Raw genomic sequence first — 16,265 nt, 5'->3', positions numbered from 1 at the left:
GTAGTGTACTATATAGGGAATAGGGCTCTGGTCTAAAGTAGTGCACTATATAGGGAATAGGGCTCTATTTGGGCTGCATGACGGGGTCGACCCCAGGAAAGGCTGGTGGCCTTACATGTAGAGCAGGCAGGAGAAGAAGGGGAGGGATGTAAGAAGGGCTATATAAATACATTTGATTTGATTTGAAAGAGCGCCATGTTTCCCTTCACCACTTCCCTTTAAAGAGAGGACCGGGGAGCTCCTCCTCTCTCCGGGCTGGGGATGGGAGCTGGCTCCTCCTCCTCCTCTCTCCGTGCTGGGGATGGGAGCTGGCTGCTCCTCCTCCTCCTCTCTCTGTGCTGGGGATGGGAGCTGGCTCCTCCTCCTCCTCTCTCCGTGCTTGGGATGGGAGCTGGCTCCTCCTCCTCCTCCTCTCTGTGCTGGGGATGGGAGCTGGCTCCTCCTCCTCCTCTCTCCGTGCTGGGGATGGGACAGTGTATTTTTAGACTCCCCCTTCCTCTACCCCGTGTGTGTGTGTGTCAGCCTGAAGAGACATTCTCTCTCTGTGAGAACCAGAACAGAATGCAGCCTGAGTTGAACCTTGGTCAGTGTCACCAGGTCTTTGCACCAGGACTCTTGTTGATAGTCATGCAGGCCCAGTAGTCAGCCTAAAGCATCCTCAAGAGACCATTGTTTTGTAAAACAAAAAGGATATTTTAAAGTTTGAGGAGAAAACGGCGAAGGCTTTGCTAACCAATATGTTGCCCTGGAAATAACAAAATAAAATGCATCTCTAAGCATGAAACATGGAGTGAAATTGGTTATTTGCCCTTTAGGCCTACAATTTATATAGAAAAGTATGTGGACACCCCATCAAATGAGTGGATTTAGCTAACAGCCGTTGCTAACGAGTGTATAAAATTGAGCACATAGTTCTATGGAGTGATGAATCCTGCTTCAACATCAGGCAGTCCGACGGAGTAATCTGGGTTTAACGGATGCCAGGATAACGCTACCGGCTTAATGCATAGTGGCAACTGTAAAGTTTGGTGGAGTTTTTTGTGGTTCGGGCCCCTTAGTTCCAGTGAAGGGAAATCTTAACGCTACAGCGTACAATGACATTCTAGACGATTCTGTGCTTCCAACTTTGTTGCAACAGTTTGGGGAAGGCCCTTTCCTGTTTCAACATGACAATGCCCCCCGTGCACAAAGTGAGGTCCATACAGAAATGGTTTGTCAAGATCAGTGTGGAAGAACTTGACTGACCTGCACAGAGCCCTGACCTCAACCAAATCGAACACCTTCGTGATGAATTAGAACGCTGACTGCGAGCCAGGCCTAATCGCCCAACATCAGTGCCCGACCTCACTAATGCTCTTGTGGTTGAATGGAAGCAAATCCCCCTGCAGCAATGATCCAACATCTAGCAGAAAGCCTTCCCAGAAGAGTGTAGGCTGTTATAGCAGCAATGTTCCAACATCTATCAGAAAGCCTTCCCAGAAGAGTGTAGGCTGTTATAGCAGCAATGTTCCAACATCTAGCAGAAAGCCTTCCCAGAAGAGTGGAGGCTGTTATAGCAGCAATGTTCCAACATCTAATGGAAAGCCTTCCCAGAAGAGTGGAGGCTGTTATAGCAGCAATGTTCCAACATCTAGTGGAAAGCCTTCCCAGAAGAGTGGAGGCTGTTATAGCAGCAATGTTCCTACATCTAGTGGAAAGCCTTCCCAGAAGAGTGGAGACTGTTACAGCAGCAAAGGGGCGGGGCCAACTCCGTATTAATGGCCATCATTTTGGAATGAGATGTTGGACGAGCAGGTGTCCTCATACCGTTGGTCATGTAGTGTATGTGTTGTATTGCTTACTGTTAGAGTAAATCACCTAAGAAGTAGGGGATCCTTTCCCAATTAAAAAGACAGATGTCTGGGGATGTTGTTATTTACCCATGTACCTCTCTGGGGGAGTCTTCCGGTGTGATGGGATGGATTGTAAAAGGCCCTTGTTATTGTCCAGCACATCCATTCAGAGCTTTTTTTTACAGACAGGCATGCTGTGTCTCTCTCTCTCTCTCTGATGAGACATCCTGATGAGAGCTTGATGAGTTGTTATTTACCCATGATCCTCTCTGGGGGAGTCTTCCAGTGTGTCTCTGACTCAGCCGGTCTGATTATATCCTTCCGTGTGTGTGTGTGTGTGTGTGTGTGTGTGTGTGTGAGAGAGAGATTCTTTCTTCCTCTCCCCATTTCTTTGTGTGTGTCAGTGTCCCTGTGTGTTAGTGACTTGGCATTCGGAAAGTATTCAGACCCCTTGACTTTTTCCCCACATTTTGTTACGTTCCTAAAAATGGATGAACGTGTCTTTTCCCCTCGTCGATCTACACACAACACCCCATAATGACATCAATTTCAAAGCTCAAGTTCAGGGGCACAACGATGTCATTATGGGGTGTTGTGATGTCATTCAGGGATGTTGTGATGTCATTATGGGATGTTGTGATGTCATTATGGGATGTTGTGATGTCATTATGGGGTGTTGTGATGTCATTATTGGGGTGTTGTGATGTCATTATGGGGTGTTGTGATGTCATTATGGGGTATTGTGATGTCATTATGGGGTGTTGTGATGTCATTATGGGGTGTTGTGATGTCATTATGGGGTATTGTGATGTCATTATTGGGTGTTGTGATGTCATTATTGGGGTGTTGTGATGTCATTATTGGGGTGTTGTGATGTCATTATGGGGTGTTGTGATGTCATTATGGGGTATTGTGATGTCATTATTGGGTGTTGTGATGTCATTATTGGGGTGTTGTGATGTCATTATTGGGGTGTTGTGATGTCATTATGGGGTATTGTGATGTCATTATGGGGTATTGTGATGTCATTATGGGGTATTGTGATGTCATTATGGGGTGTTGTGATGTCATTATTGAGGTATTGTGTTTAGACTGAGGGACAAATTATTTAATCCATTTTAGAACAAGGCTGTAACGTAACCAAAGGTGGAAACAGGGAAGGGGTCTGAATACTTTCCCAAGGCACTGTACCTGTAGTCTGTATGCTCATAGTTCTTATGATTCACACCTTCCCTCACACATACAACACTCCTCACGTCACATGCCAGACGTCAGCTCTATCAATTTATAAATGTCTCAACTCTTCAGACGTCAGTCGTCACATGACGAGGATGTCATCTGTTGGCTTTGCAGAGAATGTTGATGAGTACGGGTGTAGCGTTTTGGGTATGTTGTTGACGGCAGTTTTTAATTAGACTGCCGTTATTACCCTCACGAGACTCTGGTTAGTTTATATCTTCTTGTCTTCCCATCTAAAACAGTTCAGAACCGTTCCTTCATGTATCAGGACATTTTATGGTGTTTTTGGTCTTTGACAAGGGTTCTTTCGGGATGTTTGTGCACAAGACATTTTTTTTCTCTCTCTGCTAGACGTCGGAAGTCAAAGAGAAGTTTGTTTCAACGAGGAATCGCCGCCTTGCAATTTTTTTTGGACTTGAGATATAATGCACAACTTCGAGTTGGATGTAAAATTGGGCGACCAAGATCTCCACGTCAAAATTATTGAGTTCGATTCTTAGATTTTAATTCGGACTATTTTGAGGAATAGTCAGAATATACTGGCTACGGCGTCTCTAGATGGACAAACAGTACTAGTGCCGTTTTGTTCCCCCTCATTTTTCAAGTGAAGGTCTTTTTAAGGGAGTATGGAGCTCGTTCGGTTGGCGTAGATGAGGTCCTCGGCGCCAACCGAACCAAAGCACGCCGGAAGACTTTAGCCGGTTAACACCGGAAACAGCAACTCATTATGTGTAGTGTTCACTTAAGACTTAAAGCATAGGCCTGTGTTTCAACCTCTCCAATGGCTCTTCTCATCTCTCTCTCTGGGTAGAGGAACATGAGAATTTTAACGAGGTCTAGACCACTAAATCAATTTAATTCCTCAAATGGCTGAGCGGAAAACAGGCCACACGGCTGGGACATAAAAGCCTTTCTTTCTCTCAGTGGTTGGTTGAGACTCACTCAGACACATGGTCAACCAGAGACCTTTTAAGCCAATGATTGTTTCTCTGTACGGTACCGTGTAGTCAGTATGCTTTGTTGGTCATTGGTTCTCTATACAGCACTATTAACACTCACACCAGGGGTACTCAACCAGATACTGTTAACACTCACACCAGGGGTACTCAACCAGATACTGTTAACACTCACACCAGGGGTACTCAACCAGACACTACTAACACTCACACCAGGGGTACTCAACCAGATACTGTTAACACTCACACCAGGGGTACTCAACCAGACACTACTAACACTCACACCAGGGGTACTCAACCAGACACTACTAACACTCACACCAGGGGTAGTCAACCAGCACACCAGGGGTACTCAACCAGCACACCAGGGGTACTCAACCAGCACACCATGGGTACTCAACCAGACAATATTAACACTCACACCAGGGGTACTCAACCAGCACACCAGGGGTACTCAACCAGACACTATTAACACTGACACCAGGGGTACTCAACCAGACAATATTAACACTCACACCAGGGGTACTCAACCAGCACACCAGGGGTACTCAACCAGACACTATTAACACTCACACCAGGGGTACTCAACCAGCACACCAGGGGTACTCAACCAGATACTATTAACACTCACACCAGGGGTACTCAACCAGATACTATTAACACTCACACCAGGGGTACTCAACCAGATACTATTAACACTCACACCAGGGGTACTCAACCAGATACTATCTGAGAAGGTCTGGTCACTAATTTCCTAGGTGGCAACGGTTCGGATAGATGTAATTGTTTATCGACATCGTTACGAACGTCCACCTCGAGACAAAATGCTTCCCCCAAAACTGTTCCCTTCCCTCTTGTTTGGCGGAAAGGAAATGTGACACTTTCAAAGCTCATTTCCTGCAATTCAACACACTTTCAAAGCTCATTTCCTGCAATTCAACACACTTTCAAAGCTCATTTCCTGTTTCCAAATTCAACACACTTTGTCCACTGGTGGGACTATCTGTTCAGTGTTGTAATATCCCCCCCCGCCGTCTCTTTCCAGCCTGCGCTGCCCTCTGCCACGTGTCTCTCTCTGCTCGTTGTCTTGGATATCCTGCAGTCCAGAGGTGAAGGAAATGGATCCTATGGAGTGTCCGCTGTGTTTGGAGCCGCTGGAGACGGACGATGCCAACTTCTTCCCCTGCACCTGTGGCTACCAGATCTGTCGCTTCTGTTGGCACCGGATCCGCACAGACGAGAACGGCCTCTGCCCTGCCTGCAGAAAGGTAGGCTACCCTAGTCTACCCCATATCCTACCCTAAACCCTGCCCTAGTGTACCCCTACCCTATATCCTACCCTAAACCCTACCCTAGTCTAATCCCTACCCCATATCCTACCCTAAACCCTGCCCTAGTCTGACCCCTACCCCATATCCTACCCTAAACCCTACCCTAGTCTAACCCTTAACCCATATCCTACCCTAAACCCTGCCCTAGTCTAACCCCTACCCCATATCCTACCCTAAACCCTGCCTTAGTCTAACCCCTACCCCATATCCTACCCTAAACCCTGCCCTAATGTACCCCTACCCCATATCCTACCTTAAACCCTACCCTAGTCTAACCCCTACCCTAAACCCTACCCTAGTCTAACCCCTACTCCATATCCTACCCTAAACCCTACCCTAGTCTAACCCCTACCTCATATCCTACCCTAAACCCTACCCTAGTCTAACCCCTTACCCTAAACCCTACCGTAGTCTAACCCTTACCCTAAACCCTACCCTAGTCTAACCCCTACCCTAAACCTTAGTCTAACCCCTACTCCATATCCTACCCTAAACCCTAGTCTAACCCCCTACCCTAGGGTTCCCCAACTGGCGGTCCGCGGGCCAAATCTGACCTGCAGGTAATATTATTTGGTCCCCCGAAGCCCCCAAATGATTTAATATTTGTTTCATTTAAACAATCTCATACCCGAGATTCAAAAAGTGCCAAATGTAATTTTCTAAGAAGGAAGTTACCTAAAATAATGCAGAAGTTGCGTTTTAACTTCCTTCGTGAGGAGAGAGAATACAGGAGACGGTCAGCTCATAAAACAGGCCAACGGACCGTTTCAGTGGTGCTGAAACGTGAACTCTGCAACCGCAGCGCAATCAATAGGTGGACAGCGCCTGGTGCTGAAAATTATAGCTACCTTGTTATATTAGGTCTTTTTCAAAGAACTTAACTGGCTATGAGGCTTCACAGCATCTTTCACAATAGAAAAAGATATGGTTAAGTTAAAGTCATTATATATTTTTTTTAATTAAGACTACTTACAATTGCAACTGGCCAAAAATGTAGCATCCGACATAAAACAATCGTTTAAAGAATAGCCTGCTCTGGTAACAACAGGAAACTGGGGAATAGCCTGCTCTGGTAACAACAGGAAACTGGGGAATAGCCTGCTCTGGGAACAACAGGAAACTGGGGAATAGCCTGCTCTGGTAACAACAGGAAACTGGGGAATAGCCTGCTCTGGGAACAACAGGAAACTGGGGAATAGCCTGCTCTGGGAACAACAGGAAACTGGGGAATAGCCTGCTCTGGGAACAACAGGAAACTGGGGAATAGCCTGCTCTGGTAACAACAGGAAACTGGGGAATAGCCTGCTCTGGGAACAACAGGAAACTGGGGAATAGCCTGCTCTGGGAACAACAGGAAACTGGGGAAAAGCCTGCTCTGGTAACAACAGGAAACTGGGGAATAGCCTGCTCTGGGAACAACAGGAAACTGGGGAATAGCCTGCTCTGGGAACAACAGGAAACTGGGGAATAGCCTGCTCTGGGAACAACAGGAAACTGGGGAATAGCCTGCTCTGGGAACAACAGGAAACTGGGGAATAGCCTGCTCTGGGAACAACAGGAAACTGGGGAATAGCCTGCTCTGGGAACAACAGGAAACTGGGGAATAGCCTGCTCTGGGAACAACAGGAAACTGGGGAATAGCCTGCTCTGGGAACAACAGGAAACTGGGGAATAGCCTGCTCTGGTAACAACAGGAAACTGGGGAATAGCCTGCTCTGGGAACAACAGGAAACTGGGGAATAGCCTGCTCTGGGAACAACAGGAAACTGGGGAATAGCCTGCTCTGGGAACAACAGGAAACTGGGGAATAGCCTGCTCTGGGAACAACAGGAAACTGGGGAATAGCCTGCTCTGGTAACAACAGGAAACTGGGGAATAGCCTGCTCTGGTAACAACGGGAAACTGGGGAATAGCCTGCTCTGGTAACAACGGGAAACTGGGGAATAGCCTGCTCTGGTAACAACGGGAAACTGGGGAATAGCCTGCTCTGGTAACAACGGGAAACTGGGGAATAGCCTGCTCTGGTAACAACGGGAAACTGGGAAATAGCCTGCTCTGGTAACAACGGGAAACTGGGGAATAGCCTGCTCTGGTAACAACGGGAAACTGGGGAATAGCCTGCTCTGGTAACAACGGGAAACTGGGGAATAGCCTGCTCTGGTAACAACGGGAAACTGGGGAATAGCCTGCTCTGGTAACAACAGGAAACTGGGGAATAGCCTGCTCTGGTAACAACAGGAAACTGGGGAATAGCCTGCTCTGGTAACAACAGGAAACTGGGGAATAGCCTGCTCTGGGAACAACAGGAAACTGGGGAATAGCCTGCTCTGGTAACAACAGGAAACTGGGGAATTGCCTGCTCTGGTAACAACAGGAAACTGGGGAATAGCCTGCTCTGGTAACAACAGGAAACTGGGGAATAGCCTGCTCTGGGAACAACAGGAAACTGGGGAATAGCCTGCTCTGGGAACAACAGGAAACTGGGGAATAGCCTGCTCTGGGAACAACAGGAAACTGGGGAATAGCCTGCTCTGGTAACAACAGGAAACTGGGGAATAGCCTGCTCTGGGAACAACAGGAAACTGGGGAATAGCCTGCTCTGGGAACAACAGGAAACTGGGGAATAGCCTGCTCTGGGAACAACAGGAAACTGGGGAATAGCCTGCTCTGGTAACAACAGGAAACTGGGGAATAGCCTGCTCTGGGAACAACAGGAAACTGGGGAATAGCCTGCTCTGGGAACAACAGGAAACTGGGGAATAGCTTGCTCTGGGAACAACAGGAAACTGGGGAATAGCCTGCTCTGGTAACAACAGGAAACTGGGGAATAGCCTGCTCTGGGAACAACAGGAAACTGGGGAATAGCCTGCTCTGGTAACAACAGGAAACTGGGGAATAGCCTGCTCTGGGAACAACAGGAAACTGGGGAATAGCCTGCTCTGGGAACAACAGGAAACTGGGGAATAGCTGCTCTGGGAACAACAGGAAACTGGGGAATAGCCTGCTCTGGTAACAACAGGAAACTGGGGAATAGCCTGCTCTGGGAACAACAGGAAACTGGGGAATAGCCTGCTCTGGGAACAACAGGAAACTGGGGAATAGCCTGCTCTGGTAACAACAGGAAACTGGGGAATAGCCTGCTCTGGGAACAACAGGAAACTGGGGAATAGCCTGCTCTGGGAACAACAGGAAACTGGGGAATAGCCTGCTCTGGGAACAACAGGAAACTGGGGAATAGCCTGCTCTGGGAACAACAGGAAACTGGGGAATAGCCTGCTCTGGGAACAACAGGAAACTGGGGAATAGCCTGCTCTGGTAACAACAGGAAACTGGGGAATAGCCTGCTCTGGTAACAACAGGAAACTGGGGAATAGCCTGCTCTGGTAACAACAGGAAACTGGGGAATAGCCTGCTCTGGTAACAACAGGAAACTGGGGAATAGCCTGCTCTGGTAACAACAGGAAACTGGGGAATAGCCTGCTCTGGTAACAACAGGAAACTTTGGAATAGCCTGCTCTGGTAACAACAGGAAACTGGGGAATAGCCTGCTCTGGTAACAACAGGAAACTGGGGAATAGCCTGCTCTGGTAACAACAGGAAACTGGGGAATAGCCTGCTCTGGTAACAACAGGAAACTGGGGAATAGCCTGCTCTGGTAACAACAGGAAACTGGGGAATAGCCTGCTCTGGTAACAACAGGAAACTGGGGAATAGCCTGCTCTGGGAACAACAGGAAACTGGGGAATAGCCTGCTCTGGGAACAACAGGAAACTGGGGAATAGCCTGCTCTGGGAACAACAGGAAACTGGGGAATAGCCTGCTCTGGTAACAACAGGAAACTGGGGAATAGCCTGCTCTGGTAACAACAGGAAACTGGGGAATAGCCTGCTCTGGTAACAACAGGAAACTGGGGAATAGCCTGCTCTGGTAACAACAGGAAACTGGGGAATAGCCTGCTCTGGTAACAACAGGAAACTGGGGAATAGCCTGCTCTGGTAACAACAGGAAACTGGGGAATAGCCTGCTCTGGTAACAACAGGAAACTGGGGAATAGCCTGCTCTGGGAACAACAGGAAACTGGGGAATAGCCTGCTCTGGGAACAACAGGAAACTGGGGAATAGCCTGCTCTGGTAACAACAGGAAACTGGGGAATAGCCTGCTCTGGTAACAACAGGAAACTGGGGAATAGCCTGCTCTGGTAACAACAGGAAACCGGGGAATAGCCTGCTCTGGTAACAACAGGAAACCGGGGAATAGCCTGCTCTGGGAACAACAGGAAACCGGGGAATAGCCTGCTCTGGGAACAACAGGAAACCGGGGAATAGCCTGCTCTGGTAACAACAGGAAACTGGGGAATAGCCTGCTCTGGGAACAACAGGAAACTGGGGAATAGCCTGCTCTGGTAACAACAGGAAACTGGGGAATAGCCTGCTCTGGGAACAACAGGAAACCGGGGAATAGCCTGCTCTGGTAACAACAGGAAACTGGGGAATAGCCTGCTCTGGGAACAACAGGAAACTGGGGAATAGCCTGCTCTGGTAACAACAGGAAACTGGGGAATAGCCTGCTCTGGGAACAACAGGAAACCGGGGAATCTTGGGAAAGTTCAGGGGCGGTGTAACGTGCTGCCTCTCTGCCTACAGCTTTACACAGAGGTGTACAAATCCCTGTCCTTTATCTAACACACCCCTCTCTCTCCTGTCTCTGTAACAGCCTTAACCAGAGACCTCAGCGGTGTACAGACCCCTCTCTCTCCTGTCTCTCTAACAGCCTTACCCAGAGAACTCAGCGGTGTACAAACCCCTCTCTCTCCTGTCTCTCTAACAGCCTTACCCAGAGGACTCAGCGGTGTACAAACCCCTCTCTCTCCTGTCTCTGTAACAGCCTTACCCAGAGGCCTCAGCGGTGTACAAACCCCTCTCTCTCCTGTCTCTGTAACAGCCTTAACCAGAGACCTCAGCGGTGTACAGACCCCTCTCTCTCCTGTCTCTCTAACAGCCTTACCCAGAGAACTCAGCGGTGTACAAACCCCTCTCTCTCCTGTCTCTCTAACAGCCTTACCCAGAGGACTCAGCGGTGTACAAACCCCTCTCTCTCCTGTCTCTGTAACAGCCTTACCCAGAGAACCCAGCGGTCTACAACCCCCTGTCAGCGGAGGAGCTACAGAGGATAAAGAATGAGAAGAAGGCCAAACAGGTGGAGAAGAAACAGAAGACGACAGAAAACAGGAAGCACCTGGCCAGCGTCAGGGTGGTGCAGAGAAACCTGGTGTTTCTAGTGGGACTGTCACAGAGACTGGCCGACCCCGAGGTAGGAACACAGAGACACACCCGGAGATCTGAGAATAACACTCCTAAAAACAACAGAGGGAATATTTATTCATTATCGTCGTCATCAATGACTGATGTGAGATTATCCTTCCTTTCCTTCCCTGCTTCCTGTAAATTCACTTAATGAGAGGGGGGAGGGAGAGGGAGGAGGGAGAGGGAGGGAGGGAGAGGGAGGGAGGGGGAGGGAGGGAGGGGGAGAGACAGGGGGAGAGAGAGGGAGGGACAGGGGGAGAGAGGGGGAGGGACAGGGGGAGAGAGAGGGAGGGACAGGGGGAGAGAGAGGGAGGGACAGGGGGAGAGGGAGAGGAGGGGGGAGGGAGGGAGAGAAGGAGCGGGGGGGAAGAGGGGGAGGGAGAGGGGAAGAGAGGGAGGGAGAGAAGGAGCGGGGGGGAAGAGAGGGAGGGAGGGGGAGAGAAAGGGGGGGAAGAGAGGGAGGGAGGGGGGAGAGAAAGAGAGGGAGGGAAGGAGCGGGGGGAGAGAGAAAGAGAGGGAGAGAGAAAGAGAGGGAGGGAAGGAGAGAAAGAGAGAGAGGGAGAGGGAGAGATGTTGACTCAGTCAGCTCTGATGGTAACTCTGGAGGCAGTGGAGTGTGATTAACATGCAGAGGATGAGATTATAGGGCAAAGCTAGTTTATAATGGAAATTAAATGACTACGCAGACTATTTACATTCCTAACCCCCCCCCCCCCCTCTCTATACACCACTGCTACTCTCTGTTGTCATCTATGCATAGTCACTTTAATAACTCTACCTACATGTTCATACTACCTCAACTAACCGGTGCCCCGTCACATTGACTCTGTATCGGTGCTCTCCTCTTTATAGTCTCGCAATTGTTATTTTACTGCTGCTCTTTAATTACTGGTTACATTTATTTCTTATTCTTATCTGTATTTTTTAAAACTGCATTGTTGGTTCGGGACTCGTAAGTAATCATTTCAGTGGTTGTATTCAGCGCATGTGAAAAATCCAATTGATTTAATGTTTAAGGCTTGTGGGTAATATGCTTTGTATCCCCACTGGGGCTATAAATGACCCAGGAATATTTCATCACTAAACCTCATGTAGAATCACACTAGTTGGTGATTTATTCTTTGTGGTGAAAAGGCTCCATTAACAGAAAGCTGGAGCAGTTTCCTCTGTAGTGTAATGTACAACAGAAGGGTTTTGGTGAACCCAACAACACCAGAATAAAAGACCTTGTCTAAAATCTCTAGGGGGAAAAATAGCCGGTTTGTCTGGAATCTGGTTTGTCTGGAATCTGGTTTGTCTGGAATCTGGTTTGTCTGGAATCTGGTGTACTAGCTAGTTGATCTATTTGGCTTCTAGGCATCAGCCTTTCTGTTTGCTAATTTCCCACACAACAACAACAACAACAACAACATAAGTACAGGACAACAACAACAACGGCGTGTTCTGACGTGGTCCCGGATGGTCGTCATAGCAACAACCCTCCACACAAATAGACAGGACTCATCTGTTCACAGAAAGAAAAAAATGATGTGTCTATGGAAAGAAAGATAGAGTTTACCATGCTGTTGGAATTGGAAGTGGACATGAAGTGCCAGGAAGATACTGAGTTTACCATGCTGTTGGAATTGGAAGTGGACATGAAGTGCCAGGAAGATACTGAGTTTACCATGCTGTTGGAATTGGAAGTGGACATGAAGTGCCAGGAAGATACTGAGTTTACCATGCTGTTGGAATTGGAAGTGGACATGAAGTGCCAGGAAGATACTGAGTTTACCATGCTGTTGGAATTGGAAGTGGACATGAAGTGCCAGGAAGATACTGAGTTTACCATGCTGTTGGAATTGGAAGTGGACATGAAGTGTCAGGAAGATACTGAGTTTACCATGCTGTTGGAATTGGAAGTGGACATGAAGTGCCAGGAAGATACTGAGTTTACCATGCTGTTGGAATTGGAAGTGGACATGAAGTGTCAGGAAGATACTGAGTTTACCATGCTGTTGGAATTGGAAGTGGACATGAAGTGTCAGGAAGATACTGAGTTTACCATGCTGTTGGAATTGGAAGTGGACATGAAGTGTCAGGAAGATACTGAGTTTACCATGCTGTTGGAATTGGAAGTGGACATGAAGTGTCAGGAAGATACTGAGTTTACCATGCTGTTGGAATTGGAAGTGGACATGAAGTGTCAGGAAGATACTGAGTTTACCATGCTGTTGGAATTGGAAGTGGACATGAAGTGTCAGGAAGATACTGAGTTTACCATGCTGTTGGAATTGGAAGTGGACATGAAGTGCCAGGAAGATACTGAGTTTACCATGCTGTTGGAATTGGAAGTGGACATGAAGTGTCAGGAAGATACTGAGTTTACCATGCTGTTGGAATTGGAAGTGGACATGAAGTGTCAGGAAGATACTGAGTTTACCATGCTGTTGGAATTGGAAGTGGACATGAAGTGTCAGGAAGATACTGAGTTTACCATGCTGTTGGAATTGGAAGTGGACATGAAGTGTCAGGAAGATACTGAGTTTACCATGCTGTTGGAATTGGAAGTGGACATGAAGTGTCAGGAAGATACTGAGTTTACCATGCTGTTGGAATTGGAAGTGGACATGAAGTGTCAGGAAGATACTGAGTTTACCATGCTGTTGGAATTGGAAGTGGACATGAAGTGTCAGGAAGATACTGAGTTTACCATGCTGTTGGAATTGGAAGTGGACATGAAGTGTCAGGAAGATACTGAGTTTACCATGCTGTTGGAATTGGAAGTGGACATGAAGTGTCAGGAAGATACTGAGTTTACCATGCTGTTGGAATTGGAAGTGGACATGAAGTGTCAGGAAGATACTGAGTTTACCATGCTGTTGGAATTGGAAGTGGACATGAAGTGTCAGGAAGATACTGAGTTTACCATGCTGTTGGAATTGGAAGTGGACATGAAGTGTCAGGAAGATACTGAGTTTACCATGCTGTTGGAATTGGAAGTGGACATGAAGTGTCAGGAAGATACTGAGTTTACCATGCTGTTGGAATTGGAAGTGGACATGAAGTGTCAGGAAGATACTGAGTTTACCATGCTGTTGGAATTGGAAGTGGACATGAAGTGCCAGGAAGATACTGAGTTTACCATGCTGTTGGAATTGGAAGTGGACATGAAGTGCCAGGAAGATACTGAGTTTACCATGCTGTTGGAATTGGAAGTGGACATGAAGTGCCAGGAAGATACTGAGTTTACCATGCTGTTGGAATTGGAAGTGGACATGAAGTGTCAGGAAGATACTGAGTTTACCATGCTGTTGGAATTGGAAGTGGACATGAAGTGTCAGGAAGATACTGAGTTTACCATGCTGTTGGAATTGGAAGTGGACATGAAGTGTCAGGAAGATACTGAGTTTACCATGCTGTTGGAATTGGAAGTGGACATGAAGTGTCAGGAAGATACTGAGTTTACCATGCTGTTGGAATTGGAAGTGGACATGAAGTGTCAGGAAGATACTGAGTTTACCATGCTGTTGGAATTGGAAGTGGACATGAAGTGTCAGGAAGATACTGAGTTTACCATGCTGTTGGAATTGGAAGTGGACATGAAGTGTCAGGAAGATACTGAGTTTACCATGCTGTTGGAATTGGAAGTGGACATGAAGTGTCAGGAAGATACTGAGTTTACCATGCTGTTGGAATTGGAAGTGGACATGAAGTGTCCAGGAAGATACTGAGTTTACCATGCTGTTGGAATTGGAAGTGGACATGAAGTGTCAGGAAGATACTGAGTTTACCATGCTGTTGGAATTGGAAGTGGACATGAAGTGTCAGGAAGATACTGAGTTTACCATGCTGTTGGAATTGGAAGTGGACATGAAGTGTCAGGAAGATACTGAGTTTACCATGCTGTTGGAATTGGAAGTGGACATGAAGTGTCAGGAAGATACTGAGTTTACCATGCTGTTGGAATTGGAAGTGGACATGAAGTGCCAGGAAGATACTGAGTTTACCATGCTGTTGGAATTGGAAGTGGACATGAAGTGCCAGGAAGATACTGAGTTTACCATGCTGTTGGAATTGGAAGTGGACATGAAGTGCCAGGAAGATACTGAGTTTACCATGCTGTTGGAATTGGAAGTGGACATGAAGTGTCAGGAAGATACTGAGTTTACCATGCTGTTGGAATTGGAAGTGGACATGAAGTGTCAGGAAGATACTGAGTTTACCATGCTGTTGGAATTGGAAGTGGACATGAAGTGCCAGGAAGATACTGAGTTTACCATGCTGTTGGAATTGGAAGTGGACATGAAGTGTCAGGAAGATACTGAGTTTACCATGCTGTTGGAATTGGAAGTGGACATGAAGTGTCAGGAAGATACTGAGTTTACCATGCTGTTGGAATTGGAAGTGGACATGAAGTGTCAGGAAGATACTGAGTTTACCATGCTGTTGGAATTGGAAGTGGACATGAAGTGTCAGGAAGATACTGAGTTTACCATGCTGTTGGAATTGGAAGTGGACATGAAGTGTCAGGAAGATACTGAGTTTACCATGCTGTTGGAATTGGAAGTGGACATGAAGTGTCAGGAAGATACTGAGTTTACCATGCTGTTGGAATTGGAAGTGGACATGAAGTGTCAGGAAGATACTGAGTTTACCATGCTGTTGGAATTGGAAGTGGACATGAAGTGCCAGGAAGATACTGAGTTTACCATGCTGTTGGAATTGGAAGTGGACATGAAGTGTCAGGAAGATACTGAGTTTACCATGCTGTTGGAATTGGAAGTGGACATGAAGTGTCAGGAAGATACTGAGTTTACCATGCTGTTGGAATTGGAAGTGGACATGAAGTGTCAGGAAGATACTGAGTTTACCATGCTGTTGGAATTGGAAGTGGACATGAAGTGCCAGGAAGATACTGAGTTTACCATGCTGTTGGAATTGGAAGTGGACATGAAGTGCCAGGAAGATACTGAGTTTACCATGCTGTTGGAATTGGAAGTGGACATGAAGTGCCAGGAAGATACTGAGTTTACCATGCTGTTGGAATTGGAAGTGGACATGAAGTGCCAGGAAGATACTGAGTTTACCATGCTGTTGGAATTGGAAGTGGACATGAAGTGCCAGGAAGATACTGAGCTGTTGGAATTGGAAGTGGACATGAAGTGCAGGAAGATACTGAGTTTACCATGCTGTTGGAATTGGAAGTGGACATGAAGTGCCAGGAAGATACTGAGTTTACCATGCTGTTGGAATTGGAAGTGGACATGAAGTGCCAGGAAGATACTGAGTTTACCATGCTGTTGGAATTGGAAGTGGACATGAAGTGCCAGGAAGATACTGAGTTTACCATGCTGTTGGAATTGGAAGTGGACATGAAGTGCCAGGAAGATACTGAGTTTACCATGCTGTTGGAATTGGAAGTGGACATGAAGTGCCAGGAAGATACTGAGTTTACCATGCTGTTGGAATTGGAAGTGGACATGAAGTGCCAGGAAGATACTGAGTTTACCATGCTGTTGGAATTGGAAGTGGACATGAAGTGTCAGGAAGATACTGAGTTTACCATGCTGTTGGAATTGGAAGTGGACATGAAGTGCCAGGAAGATACTGAGTTTACCATG

At 47.1% G+C, this 16,265-nt stretch overlaps 1 protein-coding gene across 1 annotated transcript; it reads left to right on the top strand.

Moving 5' to 3' along the window:
* Positions 1-5,082: 5,082 nt before the first annotated feature.
* On the top strand, positions 5,083-10,765 carry LOC139400971 (CCR4-NOT transcription complex subunit 4-like; the record flags this gene model as incomplete). The annotated part of the gene is made up of 2 exons (XM_071145493.1): positions 5,083-5,295; positions 10,472-10,765. Coding segments are annotated over exons 1-2 (444 nt in total), but the record flags the coding sequence as incomplete, so codon positions are not given.
* Positions 10,766-16,265: the final 5,500 nt, after the last annotated feature.

The sequence above is a fragment of the Oncorhynchus clarkii genome, unplaced genomic scaffold (assembly GCF_045791955.1).
Source record: "Oncorhynchus clarkii lewisi isolate Uvic-CL-2024 unplaced genomic scaffold, UVic_Ocla_1.0 unplaced_contig_14054_pilon_pilon, whole genome shotgun sequence".
In the NCBI taxonomy this organism is placed as follows: Eukaryota; Metazoa; Chordata; class Actinopteri; order Salmoniformes; family Salmonidae; genus Oncorhynchus; species Oncorhynchus clarkii.
Note: the sequence above shows the minus strand (reverse complement) of the source record. Positions and strands in the feature narration are given on the sequence as shown.